Below are 16704 nucleotides of genomic sequence, written 5' to 3'. Positions count from 1 at the left end.
CTTTTGTTGGCAAAGTAATGTCTCTGCTTTTAAATATGCTATCTAGGTTGGCATATTTTTTCCAGTAGTTCACTAGTAAAAATGCCAATATCTAGTGAGATAGCCAAATATTTGTTAAGAACAAATACAACTTTTTAACATGCGTAAACGCTTACAGTTTGGGTGAAAATCATTAAGACTAGACTTAAGTCATATATATCTTCTAGTCAGATAGCTTTAAAAAATTCAAATATCTACTTAACTGGTTACTTGAAAACTATTTGACTCATTTCATTAGGCTAGTACTGACCCCTGACAAGTTTTTCAAGATAGAGCCAGTTGGAAGTTTTTAAGAAGACACAAAGTATCTAAAACTTTGACATTATTTCCTTTAAAATAGGATGCACTACATAGTTTCTGGATAGAGGTTTTAAAGTAACTTAAATTTGATTTAAGGTGACACATTTCAAAACACAGGCAGTCCTTACTTTGCATAATTCAGGTATGCACATATATTCGTTACCGCAGTTTAAATATTAATAATACCAGTTCCCCTATAGCAGGGTTCAAATTTTAGCTACTGTGAACCAAACTTTCAGAAATGGAGACCTGATTGAAATAAAAATGTGTTTATTTGGGGTTTGCACTTTCCAGAGTTTCACAGGATTACAAAATGGGGGAGGCTTATAAAGGCAAAAAGCTGCAAGGCCACGGTCAGTTACATGAGTTGTTTATCAAGAGTTGTAATTGGATTTGGTGAGCAGTAAGGATGTTTAGGTTGTTTGGGGTTTGAAATGATTGCTTAGTTATGATATGCAAATGATTGCATAGGGCAGACCTTGAGAGCAGAAGGCTGCAGCTGGCATGTGTTGTTCTGAATGTGGCTGGTGGTGTCTTAGACCTAGTACAGTTCAAAGACAGTTCAAGTTTTCAGTGGTGCAGAGATGTGTCTGAGACCAGATCCTCAATGGCTGCTGGACTCCAGTTTGTATGCCTGACTGATTTGACTACTCTATTATAATATCAATTTGTCATCATTACCAAGGTGTATTAACTGTGAATTACTGCATACAGAAGAAACTTTCACATTCATGTGCTGCTAGTTCTTTAGTCTACAAATCCCTGTGTAGATTACATCTGTGTATCACAGTGATTAATCATGTCATTTCTTTTGAATTTGTCGGTGATTGGTTACTGCACATCTTTTATTCCATACATAAACAGACTGCAAAGTAGGTAGGTGGCCTGCCTCCTTGTCTCCCACTGATACATCCATGTGACATAAAAATGGATAATCAAAAGAGGAAATTGGTCAACGGAGATGAATATACAGTAAAGAAATAAGCAGTAACAATGGAAGTGAAATTCTAATCAAACATTAACTGGAGTTATAGACAAAATAGCTGACCTGGAAATGCTGACTCTGCCACCATTCAGTGGACTCAAGATGCACAGCCAGAGGAACTCAGTGAAAACACTGACATCAATGAGGTAGGTGTTTTTGGAGAAAAGGATGAACATGACCTTGAGGAAGTGACACTAGCAGAAATCTTCACTTTAAAGGAACTCTCCGAAATATGAAAGTGCAAAGGGTCAAATATGGAGGGTGACCCAGATTTAGAAAGAAATATGACAAATTCCCGAGACACAGAGAAGATGATTGCTCTATATCTTAAGTTACACAATGGGAAGGCAAGCACTCTTCAAACTACTCTTGATTTGGGTTTTTTACAAAAAACAAAAAAAACTTTAATTCTTAATGTTTCCAGTGTTTTCGATTGCAGTGTATTAAATAAACATTAGTTTTACTATTCTGTCATTCCTCTATACATTTATAATCCAAAATAAGAGTTTTAAATGTTTTGACAAATGTTTTTTAGTGTCCTAGAAAAATGGTCATTTTCCCAATAGACTATTAAGATCTCTTTGTACAATTTCAGTTTGCACAGTCACTATTATGCTCCTTAGCCATGCAAAGTGAAGACTGCCTGGACCTCTTAGAGAATGTCTTTTAAACATATATATGCAATGCATATAACAGACATAGTATATGCGATGTATTCAACTTAGAAGCAGTTCTGAGTTTTAACACATTACATTTCTGTAAAATGGTCCCTTTAGTTTTTATCAAGTTTGATTCAAGGTGATTATACAGTTTTCAAATTTTCTTTAAAACTATAATAAACAGTGGGCAAGTTAACAGTACCATATAGATAAAATGTTAGCTTTTACTTTTGAGCACACACAGTATACACCTACCTTTTTAAGCCAATAAAGAGACGTGTGAAAAGTTGAAGATCCAAAATTTTCTCCTGAAGATGGTGAAGGATACGGGTGTGGTAAATTTAATCCCAAGTACAGAACAAATGGTTGAGTGGAATTATTTGCTTCCTTTCTTAACCAGTTTACTGCTCTGTCTGTATTCTTCCAGTCTGCTTCCATCACTCTTACTTTAGTCTTTTTAGGGGCAAGATTAACCATAGGCCTGCCTTCTTGTCTGAGTAAGAAAGCAACATCTCTTGTCCAGGCTTCCACACGATTGCTGAGGGGCCAAAACAGGACAGATATACTGTAAGGTGTTTGAAAAGTTTTAAAAACTGGCTAAGCATAAATATAAGAGAGCAATATGGAAAAGAATTTTTAGACTCGGTCATGTAAATGTTCGGACTGATTGTATGAGATCTCATTAAGAAAGATACTGAGCATCGCAAATTCAAAAACCAAGAAAAAATAACAAGAATTAAATATGACCTTATATGTTCTTCAAAACTAAGACAGACTATTTATGAAGGTTACTTTTTCTCCTAACATAATATTTAGTAAAATAAAAAAATACTTCAAACTCCTTGTATTTCTTCTGATTTTTAACATTTTTTTCCTGTTAGAGTAAGAGAGGTAGTATTTCTAACCAAAGCTACTATAATTTCCTCCTATCACCAAATCTCTATATTTAAAAAATTCTTACCTCCCATGGGTACCTTATGTGTTTCTCAAGTCTCATGTTCTACATTGTTTCCAGCTATATCTTTTCTTATTATGAGAACAATTTTGACTATGACTAAAGCTAACTAGGGAGAAGGAAATGGCAGCCCACTCCAGTATTCTTCCCTGGAGAATCCCATGGACAGAGGAGCCGGAGGGCTACAGTCCATAGGGTCGCAAAGTGTCGGACACGGCTTAGCAACTAAACAACAACAAAGCTAACTAAGCTAAAAAAGTTGTGCAGATTTCTTGTCCATGATAAACTAGGTATGTTTTCTTTAGCTGGTAATTTAAAAGCTAAATGATTTGATCAATTAAATTTCTTCAAATATTTCATCTTACCACTTGATAAGAAAGTAGTGGTACTACTGCTTTTTCTCAATCAATATATGTTTGTAGTTGGCATAACTGTTTCAGTTCAGTCACTCAGTCATGTCCGACTCTTTGCGACTCCATGGACTACAGCACACCAGGCTTCCCTGTCCATCACCAACTCCCGAAGATTGCTCAAACTCATGTCCATTGAGTCGATGATGCCATCCAACCACCTCACCCTCTGTCATCCCCTTCTCCTCCCGCCTTCAATCTTTCCCACCATCAGGGTCTTTTCCAATGAGTCAGCTCTTCGCATCAGGTGGCCAAAGTATTGAAGTTTCAACTTCAGCATCAGTCCTTCCAATGAATATTCAGGACTGATTTCCTTTAGGATGGACTGGTTGGATCTCCTTGCAGTCCAAGGGACTCTCAAGAGTCTTCTCCAACACCACAGTTCAAAAGCATCAATTCTTTGGTGCTCAGCTCTCTTTATAGTCCAACTCTCACATCTATACATGACTACTGGAAAAATCATAGCTTTGACTAGATGGACCTTTGTTGGTAAAGTAGTGTCTCTGCTTTTTCAAAGCTTTTCTTCCAAGGAGCAAGCATCTTTTTATTTCATGGCTGCTGTCACCATCTGCAGTGATTTTGGAGCCCCCCAAAATAAAGTCTGTCACTGTTTCCATTGTTTTCCCATCTATTTGCCATGAAGTGATGGGACCAGATGCCATGATCTTAGTTTTTTGAATGTTGAGTTTTAAGCCAAATTTTTTTACTCTCCTCTTTTACTTTCATCAAGAGGCTTTTTAGTTCTTCTTCAGTTTCTGCCATAATGGTGGTGTCATCTGCATATCTGAGGTTATTGATATTTATCCTGACAATCTTGATTCCAGCTTGTGCTTCATCCAGCCAGCATTTTGCATCATGTACTCTGCATATCAGTTAAATAAGCAGGGTGACAATATACAGCCTTGACATACTCCTTTCTCAATTTGGAACCAGTCTGTTGTCCATGTCCAGTTCTAACTGTTGCTTCTTGACCTACATATAGATTTCTCAGGGAACAGGTCAGGTGGTCTGGTATTCCCATCTCTTGAAGAATTTTCCACAGTTTGTTATGAACCACACAGTCAAAGGCTTTGGTGTAGTCAGTAAAGCAGATGTAGATATTTCTCTGGAACTCTCTTTTTTGATGATCGAACAGATGTTGGCAATTTGATCTCTGGTTCCTCTGCCTTTTCTAAATCCAGCTAGAACATCTGGAAGTTCACAGTTCATGTACTGTTGAAGTGTCACTTGGAGAATTTTGAGGATTACTTTGCTAGCATGTGAGCTGAGTGCAATTGTGCTGTAGTTTGAACATTCTTTGGTGTTGCCTTTCTTTGTGATTGGAATGAAAACTGACCTTTTCCAGTCCTGTGGCCACTGCTGAGTTTTCCAAATTTGCTGGCATATTGAGTGAAGCTCTTTCACAGCATCATCCTTTAGGATTTGAAATAGCTCAGCTGGAATTCCATCACCTCCACTAGCTTTGTTCATAGTGATGCTTCCTAAGGCCCACTTGACTTCGTATTCCACGATGTCTGGCTAGGTGAGTGATCACACCATCATGGTTATCTGGGTCATTAAGATCCTTTTTGCACAGTTCTTCTGTGTATTCCTGCCACCGCTTCTTAATATCTTCTGCTTCTGTTAGGTCCATACCATTTCTGTCCTTTATTGTGCCCATCTTTGCATGAAATGTTCCCTTGGTATCGCTAATTTTCTTGAAGAGATCTCTAGTCTTCCCATTCTATTGTTGTCCTCTATTTCTTTGCACTGATCACTGAGGAAGGCTTTGTTATCTCTCCTTGCTATTCTTCAGAACTGCATTCAAATGGGTATATCTTTCCTTTTCTCCTTTGCCTTTAGCTTCTCTTCTTTCCTCAGCTATTTGTAAGGCCTCCTCAGACAACCATTCTGCCTTTTTGCATTTCTGTTTCTTGGGGATGATCTTGATCACTGCCTCCTATACAGTGTCACGAACCTCCATCCATAGTTCTTCAGGCACTTTTTCTATCAGATCTAGTCTCTTGAATCTATTTGTCACTTCCATTGTATAATCATAAGGGATTTGATTTAGGTCACACCTGAATGATCTAGTGGTTTCCCATACTTTCTTCATCTTTAAGTCTGAATTTGGCCATAAGGAGTTCATGATCTGAGCCACAGTCAGCTCCTGGTCTTGTTTTTGCTGACTATGTAGAACTTCTTCATCTTTGGCTGCAAAGAATATAATCAATCTGATTTTTGTATTGATCATCTGGTGATGTCCATGTATAGAGTCTTCTCTTGTGTTGTTGAAGAGGGTGCTTGCTATAACTGGTTCTCTTGGCAAAATTCTGTTGGTCTTTGCCCTGCTTCATTCTGTACTCCAAGGCCAAATTTGCCTGTTACTCCAGGTGTTTCTTGACTTCCTACTTCTGCATTCCAGTCCCGTATGACGAAAAGGACATCTTTTTTGGGTGGTTGTTCCAGAAGGTCTTGTAGATCTTCATAGAACCGTTCAACTTCAGCTTCTTCGTCTTTACTGGTTGGGGCATAGACTTGGATTACTGTGATATTGAATGGCATAACTGTTTAAGAAGCAATTTCTAAAAAGCCTGTTTGTTTTTATAAGTTTTTGTTAAGGCAAACACCTCTGAAATACCCTATCAATTAAGAAAAGAGCTTAAAAAACTCAAATACCAACATAAAAATAAAGACTTTTTTATATTAAAACATAATAGTCCACATAAGGGAAATTTCAAACCACACAGAGTGCCTAATGGTTCATAGGTGAACTAAATAGAAATTTTATCTGCCTCTTGAAGACCGATAAGTAAGTTTAAGCAACCATAATAAAAATATAATTTTTCACAGTTGATACTCAGTATCATGCTCAGTCACTTCAGTCGTGTCTGACTCTCTGAGACCCCATGGACTGCAGCCTGCCAGGCTCCTCTGTCCATGGGATTCTCAAGGCAAGAATACTGGAGTGGGTTGCCATTTCCTTCTCCAGGGGATCTTCTCAACCCAGGGATCAGACCCACGTCTCCTGCACTGGCAGGTGGATTCTTTGTCACTGAGCCACCAGGGAAGCAGATATTCAATATAGTTTGATAAAAGTAATGAAAACCAGAATCTCAGCAGAATTACATCTGAGAGATTCTGAGTAATTCTGTATAGCAAATGGAAATCCCTGAAACAGTAAGTTTGGTAAAAGTTATCATACTACCAAACAATGTAACAGTTTCTCAGTCTTTCGTTTATATTGTTGCTGAATGAGAAAAGCCTGCGTGATCATTATTATTGCGGAAGAGTGGGATGCTAGGGGTTTATCACACCAGCAATACTTCTGGTAGAGCTCTATGATTTTGTGGTAAGCAGAAATAGCTCACTGAGATTCATACAAGATGTTTAGGAACCAAAGTGGTTTCTTTTCAACCAGGGAGTATTATATGGGAACAAATGGCTGAGAAATGATTACAGGGAACAAGGAAATTACAGGAAACCTTGTAATGCAACCTAATTAGTTGTCCAGTGTGATATTGTGATTTATAACGAAAAGTATATATTTGGTTTTCATCACCGATTCTGATACAATTTCCTAAAATCCTCAGAATTTTCTAAGTGATGAAAGCAACCAAAGTGTCTTCTGTTATGTTAATGGGGTTACTTTTGCACCTTACCTAACAATGGGGCCTGGTTGCCCTAAACAACAAAGACATTTTTAGTCCTATTGCCTGCCTCTGACCTCCAGGGAGGGTGGAGATTGGAGAGGGAATGGAAATTGATTTCAATGACCAGTGGTCAGTGATCTAATCAATCATGTCTCCCTATAAGGGCTTCCCAGGTGGTGCTGGGGTAACGAACCTGCCTGTCAATGCAGGAGATGTAAGAGACACGGATTTGATCCCTGGGCTGGGAAGATCCGCTGGAGGAGGGTATGGCAACCCACGCCAGTATTTTTGCTTAGAGAATCCCATGGACAGAGGAGCCTGGCAGGCCACAGTCCATAGCATTGCAAAGAGTTGGACATGACTGAAGTGACTTAGCACACACACACATATCTCCCTATAAAATCCAAAAAATGAGAGATTTGAGGGAGGGATGGAAGAGGGGTGGGCTTAGAAGAAGGCATGAAAGCATCGTGCCCTTTCCCCAGGCATATTTTACATTTTGCTGTTTCTGAATTATATCCTTTTATACTAAACTGGGCTTCCCTGGTGGCTCAGACAGTAAAGCATTGGCCTGCAACGAGGGAGACCTGGGTTCGATCCCTGGGTTGGGAAGATACCCTGGAGAAGGAAATGGCTACCCCACTCCAGTACTCTTGCCTGGAAAATTCCATGGATGGAGGAGCCTGGTAGGCTACGGTCCATGAAATTGCAATGAGTCGGACACGACTGAACAACTTCACTGGTTCACTGGTTCATAATAAACTGGTAACCTAGTAAGTCATATGTTTCTCTGAGTTCTGTGAGCCACTGTAGCAAATTAACCCAAGGAAGAGGTCATTGGACCCTCTGATTTTACAGTTGGTTGAGTCACAAGCATAGGTGACAAACCTGGACATGTGATTTGCATCTGAAGTGGGGTAGTGGGGGCTGTCTTGTATACTGAACCCTCAACTTTCGGAATTGAGTTAAATTTTAGGGCACTCTGGAGTTGGGGGCAGAGCCCTAAATGGTGATCAGAGCCTTTACTTGGCTTTGGATTGACACAGGTGTAGACTGTTGCTCTGGTTGGGCTAACCAACCTCCTCAGTTGAGCTTACAAGGCAGTTACGAGTGAGCCTCAAACATCTCAAGGAAAGATCATGCTTGAAAGATGGCCATATTGAACCCAGATTACCATCTTTTGCCACAGCAATGAGTAAGTGTGATTTCATTTAATCTTTCTGGCAAAGTTATGCCCCGTTCCATTTTTTTTCCTTTTAATAGTTCTTTGTTTCTGAGGTTCTTTTTGGCCTAGGTTGGTCCCCTTAAGGATAAAAAGGCTCAAATCAACTTAATTTTGGCCCAGTTTATTCAAACTTAGCTCCATTTTTGCCTTTTTTTCTAAATAACATGCGATTTACCCTCCTATCTTAGAGGCATCTTCTTTTGTCTGTTTCTGAATGTGTGGGCTTTTGGCATGATTCCTCTAACTGCTGGAAGTGGAGTATAACAAATGCTTTCAGCACTGCTCAGGCAGCAGAGACAGGATTATGGTTGAAGGTAAAGGTTCCTCTCTCCTAATTTTCCCTTCTGCCTCTTTCTGTCTATCCCAAGACTCTTGAGTAGCCTAGCTGATCAAGAGGGTACTACTTTGATTGGTTAGTTGACCCATGTTCAAGCATTGTGTCTAAATATAAAGTAATAACTTTTTTTATAACTTAAAAACATTTAGCACTTTTTATATATTCAATACATATTAATGCATGCGTGCATGCTAAGTCACTTCAGTTGCGTCCAACTCTTTGCGACCCTATGGACTGTAGCCCACCAGTCCCCTCTGTCCACGGGATTTCCCAGGCAAGAATACGAAAGTGGGTTGCCATTTCCTTCTCCAAGGGAATCTTCTCAACCCAGGGATTGAACTCGTTGCCTCCTGCAGCTCCTACATGGCAGGCGGATTCTTCTTCGCCGCTGAGCTACCAGGGAAGCCCAACACATACTAACAGTTATAATCAATGTTGATTCACTGTTTTGCTCTCACTGCTCCCTGAGCCAGCGTGGGCCCTTGTTACGTGGATGCAGTATAAGCAGTAGGTGCTCCAGGAGCTGCCCCTCTCAGTCAGAGTCCCTTTTCCCAGCCCAAAGTTCCCCTGGCAAGTAATACTAATGAGGAAAATATGGAAAGACAGTGTGAATATACAACCGCACAATTGATGGCAATTACTGTGCAGAATTGCCATCAATACCTGAGAGCTCAGTAGGTAAAGAATCCGCCTGCAATGCAGGAGACCCCGATTTGATTCCTGGGTTGGGAAGATCCGCTGGAGAACGGATAGGCTACCCACTCCAGTATTCTTGGGCTTCCCTGGTGGCTCAGCTGGTAAAGAATCTGCCTGTGATGCAGGAGACCTGGGTTCAATCCCTGGGTTGGGAAGATCCCCTGCAGAAGGGAAAGGCTACCCACTCCAGTGTTCTGGCTTAGAGAATTCCATGGACTGTATAGGCCATAGGGTCACAAAGAGTTGGACATGACTGAGCGACTTTCACTTTCACTGTGACAGCAAGATAACTCTTAAAGTTATAATTCTCTCTACTAAACAACCAATGTTTTCACCCCTTTTTAACCAGGTCAAACTGTTGCACCAGGAAACATTATCTTTTGACCATGTGCTTAGACCTACTTTGTCTTACTGTTCAGTGTTGCCTCCCCTAATCTCCTATTCACCGTGACTTGCTATAACTGCCTCCAAATATAAAACTTTCTAATTAGTTGGTCACTGGGGGTATTTTGGACAAATTTCTTTTCATTCCATTTCCGTGTACTTTGTCTGGAATATTAAGAGTGTGGTTTCAATCAGGACAATAATAATAATAAAAAGAAGGCTTGTATTCATGGTGAGGAATGAAAACTACCTGTGGTTTAGATCAGCGGTCCCTAAGCTTTTTTTGGCACCAGGGACTGATTTCATGGAAGATAGTTTTTATACAGACCAGGGGTGGGGGTGGGGGATGGTTTCAGGATGATTCAAGCACATTACATTTTGCACTTTATTTCTAATCTCATGCTGCCACTGATCTGACAGGACGTACTGGGCCACAGCTTGGGGATCCCTGGTTTAGATACTTTGATTCATTGACTCCTCTCATTATAAATTTACACTCTTACTTGAAAATAGGCACAGTCATACAATGTACAGTTTCCTACATGAGAGCATTTCTCAGAGTGTGGCCCAGCCATCTCTGGGAGGTCCCCAAGAGGCTTTCAGGAGGTCCACAAGGTCAAAACTATTGTCATAATGATAGTAAGACTTTTTTTTTTTTTTAACTCTTCTGAGTATACAGTAGCGAAGGCCACTGTAATGAAGCCTCACATGGGAGACTAGATGTGGAATACACCTATCTCAAAGGAAATTGTTCTCTATAAACTTAGGCTTCAATGTGTCATTTTGTGCATATATACCAAGTGCCCCTCCTAAGTGGTCCAAAGTTTATTTTACCTCTTTGAGGAAATGCAAGTGAGCCTTCTCAAAGGGATACAAAAGTAACCACATGTTTCTGATAAAGGCATTCACAATTGACTATACCTTGGCTTACCTCCCTCTGAGGTCCAATTCCTTACATTTTTGCTACTTCAAGCAGCATTAGCCCCGCCTTGTTAAATAAACAGAATTTCGAGCCCCATCCTAGACCCACTGAACTGGAAAGGGCACTTAATGAGACACCCAGTGGATCTGCATGCATGTCACATTTTGAGATGCACTGCTCCACATAACAGTGTATGAATTTTTATGCCTAAGAGCCTCAATTTTTAGATGAGATAATTAAAATAGTTTCCATAGCAGCCCATGAATAAGAACTGGATTTATTCCAAAAAAAAGTTCAGTTCAGTTCAGTCGCTCAGTCGTGTCCAACTTTTTGCGACCCCATGAACCGCAGCACGCCAGGCCTCCCTGTCCATCACCAACTCCCAGAGTCCACCCAAACCCATGTCCACTGAGTCGGTGATGCCATCCAACCATCTCATCCTCTGTTGTCCCCTTCTCCTCCTGCCCTCAATCCTTCCCAGCATCAGGGTCTTTTCAAATGAGTCAGCTCTTCACATCAGGTGGCCGAAATATTGGAGTTTCAGCTTCAGCATCAGTCCTTCCAATGAGCACCCAGGACTGATCTCCTTTAGGATGGACTGGTTGGATCTCCTTGCTGTCCAAGGGACTCTCAGGAGTCTTCTCCAACACCACGGTTCAAAAGCATCAATTCTTTGGTGCTCAGCTTTCTTTATAGTCCAACTCTCACATCCATACATGACCACTGGAAAAATGATAGCCTTGACTAGATGGACCTTTGTTGGCAAAGTAATGTGTCTGCTTTTTAATATGCTGTCTAGGTTGGTCATAACTTTCCTTCCAAGGAGTAAGCGTCTTTTAATTTCATGGCTGCAGTCACCATCTGCAGTGATTTTGGAGCCCAGAAAAATAAAGTCAGCTACTGTTTCCATTGTTTCCCCATCTATTTGCCATGAAGTGATAGGACTGGATGCCATGATCTTAGTTTTCTGAATGTTCAGCTTTAAGCCAACTTTTTCACTCTCCTCTCTCACTTTCATCAAGAGGCTCTTTAGCTCTTCCAAAAAACAAGGTGATAGCTAAATGCACTGTCCAACGATCAGCAGTTTTATTAATTCTTTTTAACAGCAAAATCTCCTAATATGAATGGAAAATAAAACTAACATATTAGCAACTAATTATTGCATAACTCTGTATCTGTGCCATTGCTGTGTGGGTATTTTGTGTCAATGTGCCAAATTCTACTGCTGTATTATTGGATACAGTCAGCCCACAGGTAGCACTGGGTGAATTTACATAGCAACAATAACCTTTGAAAAAATATCACACATTAAAATGGATGAGAATATAACAGTTTTCTTTCAAAATGAATTAGGAGCCTAGACATAAACCTTCAGCTTCCTAAGATTACTAAATAATTAAAGTGTCTCAGACTTTAACAATTACATGGAGATGGATCTCTATCTCACACAAAGAATCATTGTTCTTGATAGGACTTTAACAGCTAATGTGTCATGAATAAGTCTCTTGCATGGAAAAATTACAATTCTGAATCATGTCCTTGCAAATTTCACTATCAACCTAATAAATTCAGTGAGAGAAAATGGAATTCATATTCATTCTCATTAAATGTTCTTCTCTCAAAGTTGAGAAACACACCATTTTTTTAAAAGGGACTCACAAGGCTGTCATCTATCTTTGCATATATTTATGATCACTTATAAAACAGTCTGTTTTAGTTGAATGAATAATAATAGTTATTAATTCTGTGTTTTTATTTTATGATATAGTTATTGTAAATACATTTATGCAATTATACATTATTATACAATTGTATAATAGTAAATAAATTTCAAACAAAAGGTTTGTTTTGCTTGATGTGGGGGTGGGTACTCAGGGGTTTCATGGACTTGAGGTTGTGAACTTCTATGTAACCATTTTCTAGACTGTTAGTGAATTCATCACTGTGGAAGCATCAATATTTAGAACTTTGAATTCCTAGGTGACAGTGACTGTAGCCCTTAACAGAATATTTGCTGCAGTTCGGTTTTAAATAAAGGCAGGCTTTTTGATTTAATTCAAGAAATAGTTACTGAATGTCTACCACGTGCAAGGCATTGTGCTAGACTGGAACTTGAGGTAACTCCCTTATCAACCAAAATAATACTACCACCTCATATCTACTCAAGCATAAACTCCTTCTACTACTATAATTCAAAAAATTAAAAGATGATTTGCTACCTTGCAGAAAAAGCAACTGGCATTAAATAGTTTGGTTTTGATTACACCTCTCATGGTTTAGATCACATTGACTACTTACATCAGATAAGGAGAAGATTTTCATTACACTTCTAGAGTAATTTAAGATCTCAACTTAAGTGACTCTAACATTTAAAATTTTTTGTAAGCCTTTATCTTTCAGTATTATACAGAAAATACAACCTGGACAAAATGTCATCATATCTGAAAAATAAAGTGGGTGGATTATCCCCCAGTAAATCTTTCATTAATAATTAACTAAGTAGTCACTGCACTGAACATGTCACCATGTCCATAACCCTTGCTGAGGAGGTGACCCAGATGACTACGCTGTGTAGGACTTACGGTTTCTCTTATCTTGTTGACTGGCCAGGGGTGGGCACCTGACCGGAGGACCAGATCCTTGGTTCTTTAACCTGGTCAGTGATTATGATGGAGTCTGGGATCAAGCATGTGTTGAGCCCATCATCCTTGTTTATAGAATTTGAATTTGGAAAGAAAAAGAGGTAACTGGTGATTCTCTAGAATGCAGCTATGAGGTTGAGAAAGTCACTAAAAGGAGATGGAGCTTGAGTCAAAAAGCACCATGCAGGTCAGAGTTCTAGTTGGAAGTGATGTAGCTGAGAAAAGACCCAGAGCTGAGGAGACAAACAAGTTATATAAGTTAACGACAGAGAACCAGGATAAAGTTCTCCTGACTCCGGCTTACTGAGGTCCTTAAAGCTGTATTAGAATCAGAATTATTCCCAGTTCCATCTTTTGAAGCTTCCCTGGTAGCTCAGACAGTAAAGAGTTCACCTGCAATGCAGGACGCCTGGGTTTGATCCCTGGGTCAGGAAGATCCCCTGGAGAAGGGAATGGCAACCCACTCCAGTATTCTTTCCTGGAGAATTCCATGACAGAGGAGCCTGGTGGGCTACAGTCCATGGGGTCACAAAGAGTTGGACATGACTGAGTGACTAACACATACATTCATTCCATCTCTCGAGATTAGTTTAACTACAGTCACTGTTCTTAGGCTGATAATCCAAATTCCTTTTCACTGCCTAATTAATCTTTTGATCCATTTGCAAATCTTCAATCTATGTTTCTGAATATATGACTTACCAAGCCTATGAAGATACACAGTGACTTTTTTGGAAATATTTTATCTTAAACCTAATGCAGTGCCTAAAAGGTAGGAAGAACTTAATCATGAGAGATATCATTATTCTCTAGGTCACTCTGATCAAAGAAATTCATTTAAACTGGGTAACTTTCGTGGTATTGGGGGTATGAGTGATATTATTGTGTGAATTATTTAAAATCTCTTAGGTAACTAAAACTTGGCAGATTAGCTCAGTGAGTTACTGGAAATGGTATACTAAGACAGCCAAGTTGTTGCTATGATATGTTTTCCAAACCCACCTGCCCTTGTGGGGGCAGAATTTCCTATTATGTGGGTTCTAATAAAAGGGGAAATGCCATTGTCCATCTCAGAAGCTGAAGTGTGAGTGATAAGCCCTCTCGCTATGACCCCAGGCACCTGGGGAGTAGGCTAGTGACCTAGGCTGCCCATTTGACACTCAGGTCCTGGGATTCTGAATCTTGAGAGAGTGACAAAGACACAGGATTAGCTAGAGATGCATGACAGCAGCAGTGCCATAGCAGCAGTGTTCTGGCCGGCCTGTTTCTGGGCATGACTTTGGGGTGCTCTCAGACCTGGAGCCTTATCTGATTCCTGTTTTCTGAGTCTAGGTATCCAGCTTTGTTGACTCTTATGAGTGACCTAAGCATTTTTTTTGTTGTTTTTTTCATTTCTTGCTCAGGACTCAGTTGAGGGTAACCCAGGATCTTAGTGGGCAGTTTCTAACATGAATACTACCTTAGAAACCTTGTCATTTGGGTTAAAGGGTCAGCACAAAACTATCACTCATTCAATAGTTTTTTTAAAAATTTATTTGTTTACTTGGCTTTTCCAGGTCTTAGCTCTGGCATGTGGGACCTAGTTCCCTGTCCAGGGATGGAACCTGGGCCCCCTGCATTAGGAGTGCAGAGTGCCAGCCACTGGACCACCAGGGAAGTCTCAAAAGTTCATAGTTTTATACTTTAAAGTGGATCAGAATTTTTATCTGTGCATCTACATATATATATATATATATACATACACACACATACACATACATATACACACACACACACACATATATATATCCAAAACTGCTCAAAAAATCAATTTAGAGAAACAACAGTCAAGCTCAATACAGAAATAGGCACTAAATTTTGGAGAATCCAGCAACTTTGTGTAGATATTCTGAGACAGTTTTGCTGTCGTAATCCTCCACTTCTTATGAAGCTTGATACCTATAAATAACTTTACAAAACTATTACCAAATAGGATTGACATTTTCTCTAGTGCAAAAGGTACTTTTAGGAGTCTGTAAGAGATGTCAGGGGAAGGACTGGACATACTGTCCTCTGAAAGGCATACTTTCAGAGCTTGAAAAGACTAGATTCTAATTGGAGCTTTTGTATGCAAACAACAAAAAAAAAAGTACTGCATATAACAATGAGAATTCTGAGAATTCATACAGAAAAAAGCTACAAGTGATCTCAGACTGAAACACATTACAGGAATTGTTGCTTGAAGGGTTTTTTTTTTTTTTGCAAGTAAAGAAATTTTAATTTTCATATTCCAAACATGGATATTTCATATGCTAAATATTCAATTTCTCTATATTCAGCTTTCTCACTTTGGCCTTTACTTACAACTCTTTATTACTTTACAAATTTTACAAAGATAAATAATATCTGTTGTGATTCTCTTGAAATTCAAATATCTCCAAGGTTTGATTACAAAAAATTGTCCTTGAAACAGTCACTTTTTGGTTTATTTTCAGGCCAGTTCTAAGTCTAAATGCATCCTCCAATTCTTCCAACTTTCCAAGCCAGATCTCTCTATAAGGTCATGGTAGGTTATTTCTCAGTCAGCTTTGAGAGAATTTATTAAACTCTCATAATCTTCCTTCTCCCAGATCTCTTTCTGCAATATATTTTTTTTTAAAAAGTTCATTAGGAAATTTAGAAAAAAAACCTGATTAACAAAAAGGAAATAAAAAATCACTAATTCTAGTCCAGAGGGACAACCACTGTAGTATTTTGGCATGTGCCTTCCCAGTTTTATCTAGTGTGTGTATGTGTAATATATATTATAAAAAAGGACATGCTACATACTGTTTTATAATTTTTCAACTAAATTATATGTTTTTGGAATACCTTTGTGTCAAATGCCATTAAGTATTCTCTATCAGTTTTTAATTGCTTTCTAAAATATTTTACTGTAATAGATCTACCTCAGTTTATTTAATGAATTCTCTACTCAATAATTTTTTAAACATGTATTGAATATTTGACACTTAAGATTTGGGTACTTTTAATGAAGTAATGAAAATAATAAGTAATTTTTGAAAATAAACACATTTCTTTAAAATGTCTTATAAAAGCATGTGACATAAATAAATAAATATCCTTTGCCACTGATTATAAAATTAGTTCTATAGAGGTCGTGTGGGGCCAGTCATTTTTAGAAAGCTGAATTTTCCTGCAGCTTAGGTTCTTTAAAAAACACACAAACTCCCTCACACAGAGTTAATCATTTGGGTTAGCACTGTGTTTTGCTTCCTAACTACTTTAATAACTAAGGATTGTCACGATGAAAACAAGCTATTATTCTGGTTTATAATATTTGCCCTGAGACTACATTAGATCTCAATTTTTTTTTTTAGTTCTTTTGTCTGCCATTAATGAGTTTTGTTCTTCCTGTGTTGACAGATACCAAGTTTTAATTCCTCATCTGCTTGAGAAATATTTTTTCACGTAATTTTTTTTTAACACACTCTGTAGGTGGGTTAATAGGTATTTTCTGAATGGGTGTTCCATACATG

At 38.8% G+C, this 16704-nt stretch overlaps 1 protein-coding gene across 4 annotated transcripts in view; it reads right to left on the bottom strand.

Moving 5' to 3' along the window:
• Positions 1-16704, bottom strand: part of ARSK (arylsulfatase family member K) — a 53968-nt gene that overhangs the window by 21082 nt on the left and 16182 nt on the right. For all 4 annotated transcript variants that reach the window (XM_081498765.1, XM_081498763.1, XM_081498767.1 and 1 more), the window contains one exon: positions 2239-2521. In XM_081498765.1, the coding sequence (XP_081354891.1) occupies positions 2239-2521 (283 nt within the window). The remainder of the gene's footprint in view (positions 1-2238; positions 2522-16704) is intronic.

This window comes from Giraffa tippelskirchi, chromosome 6 (assembly GCF_054371585.1).
Source record: "Giraffa tippelskirchi isolate mGirTip1 chromosome 6, T2T-mGirTip1v1.2.pri, whole genome shotgun sequence".
Classification (NCBI taxonomy): domain Eukaryota; kingdom Metazoa; phylum Chordata; class Mammalia; order Artiodactyla; family Giraffidae; genus Giraffa; species Giraffa tippelskirchi.
The sequence above is the reverse complement of the archived record's forward strand: the minus strand, read 5'-3'. Positions and strand labels throughout refer to the sequence as shown.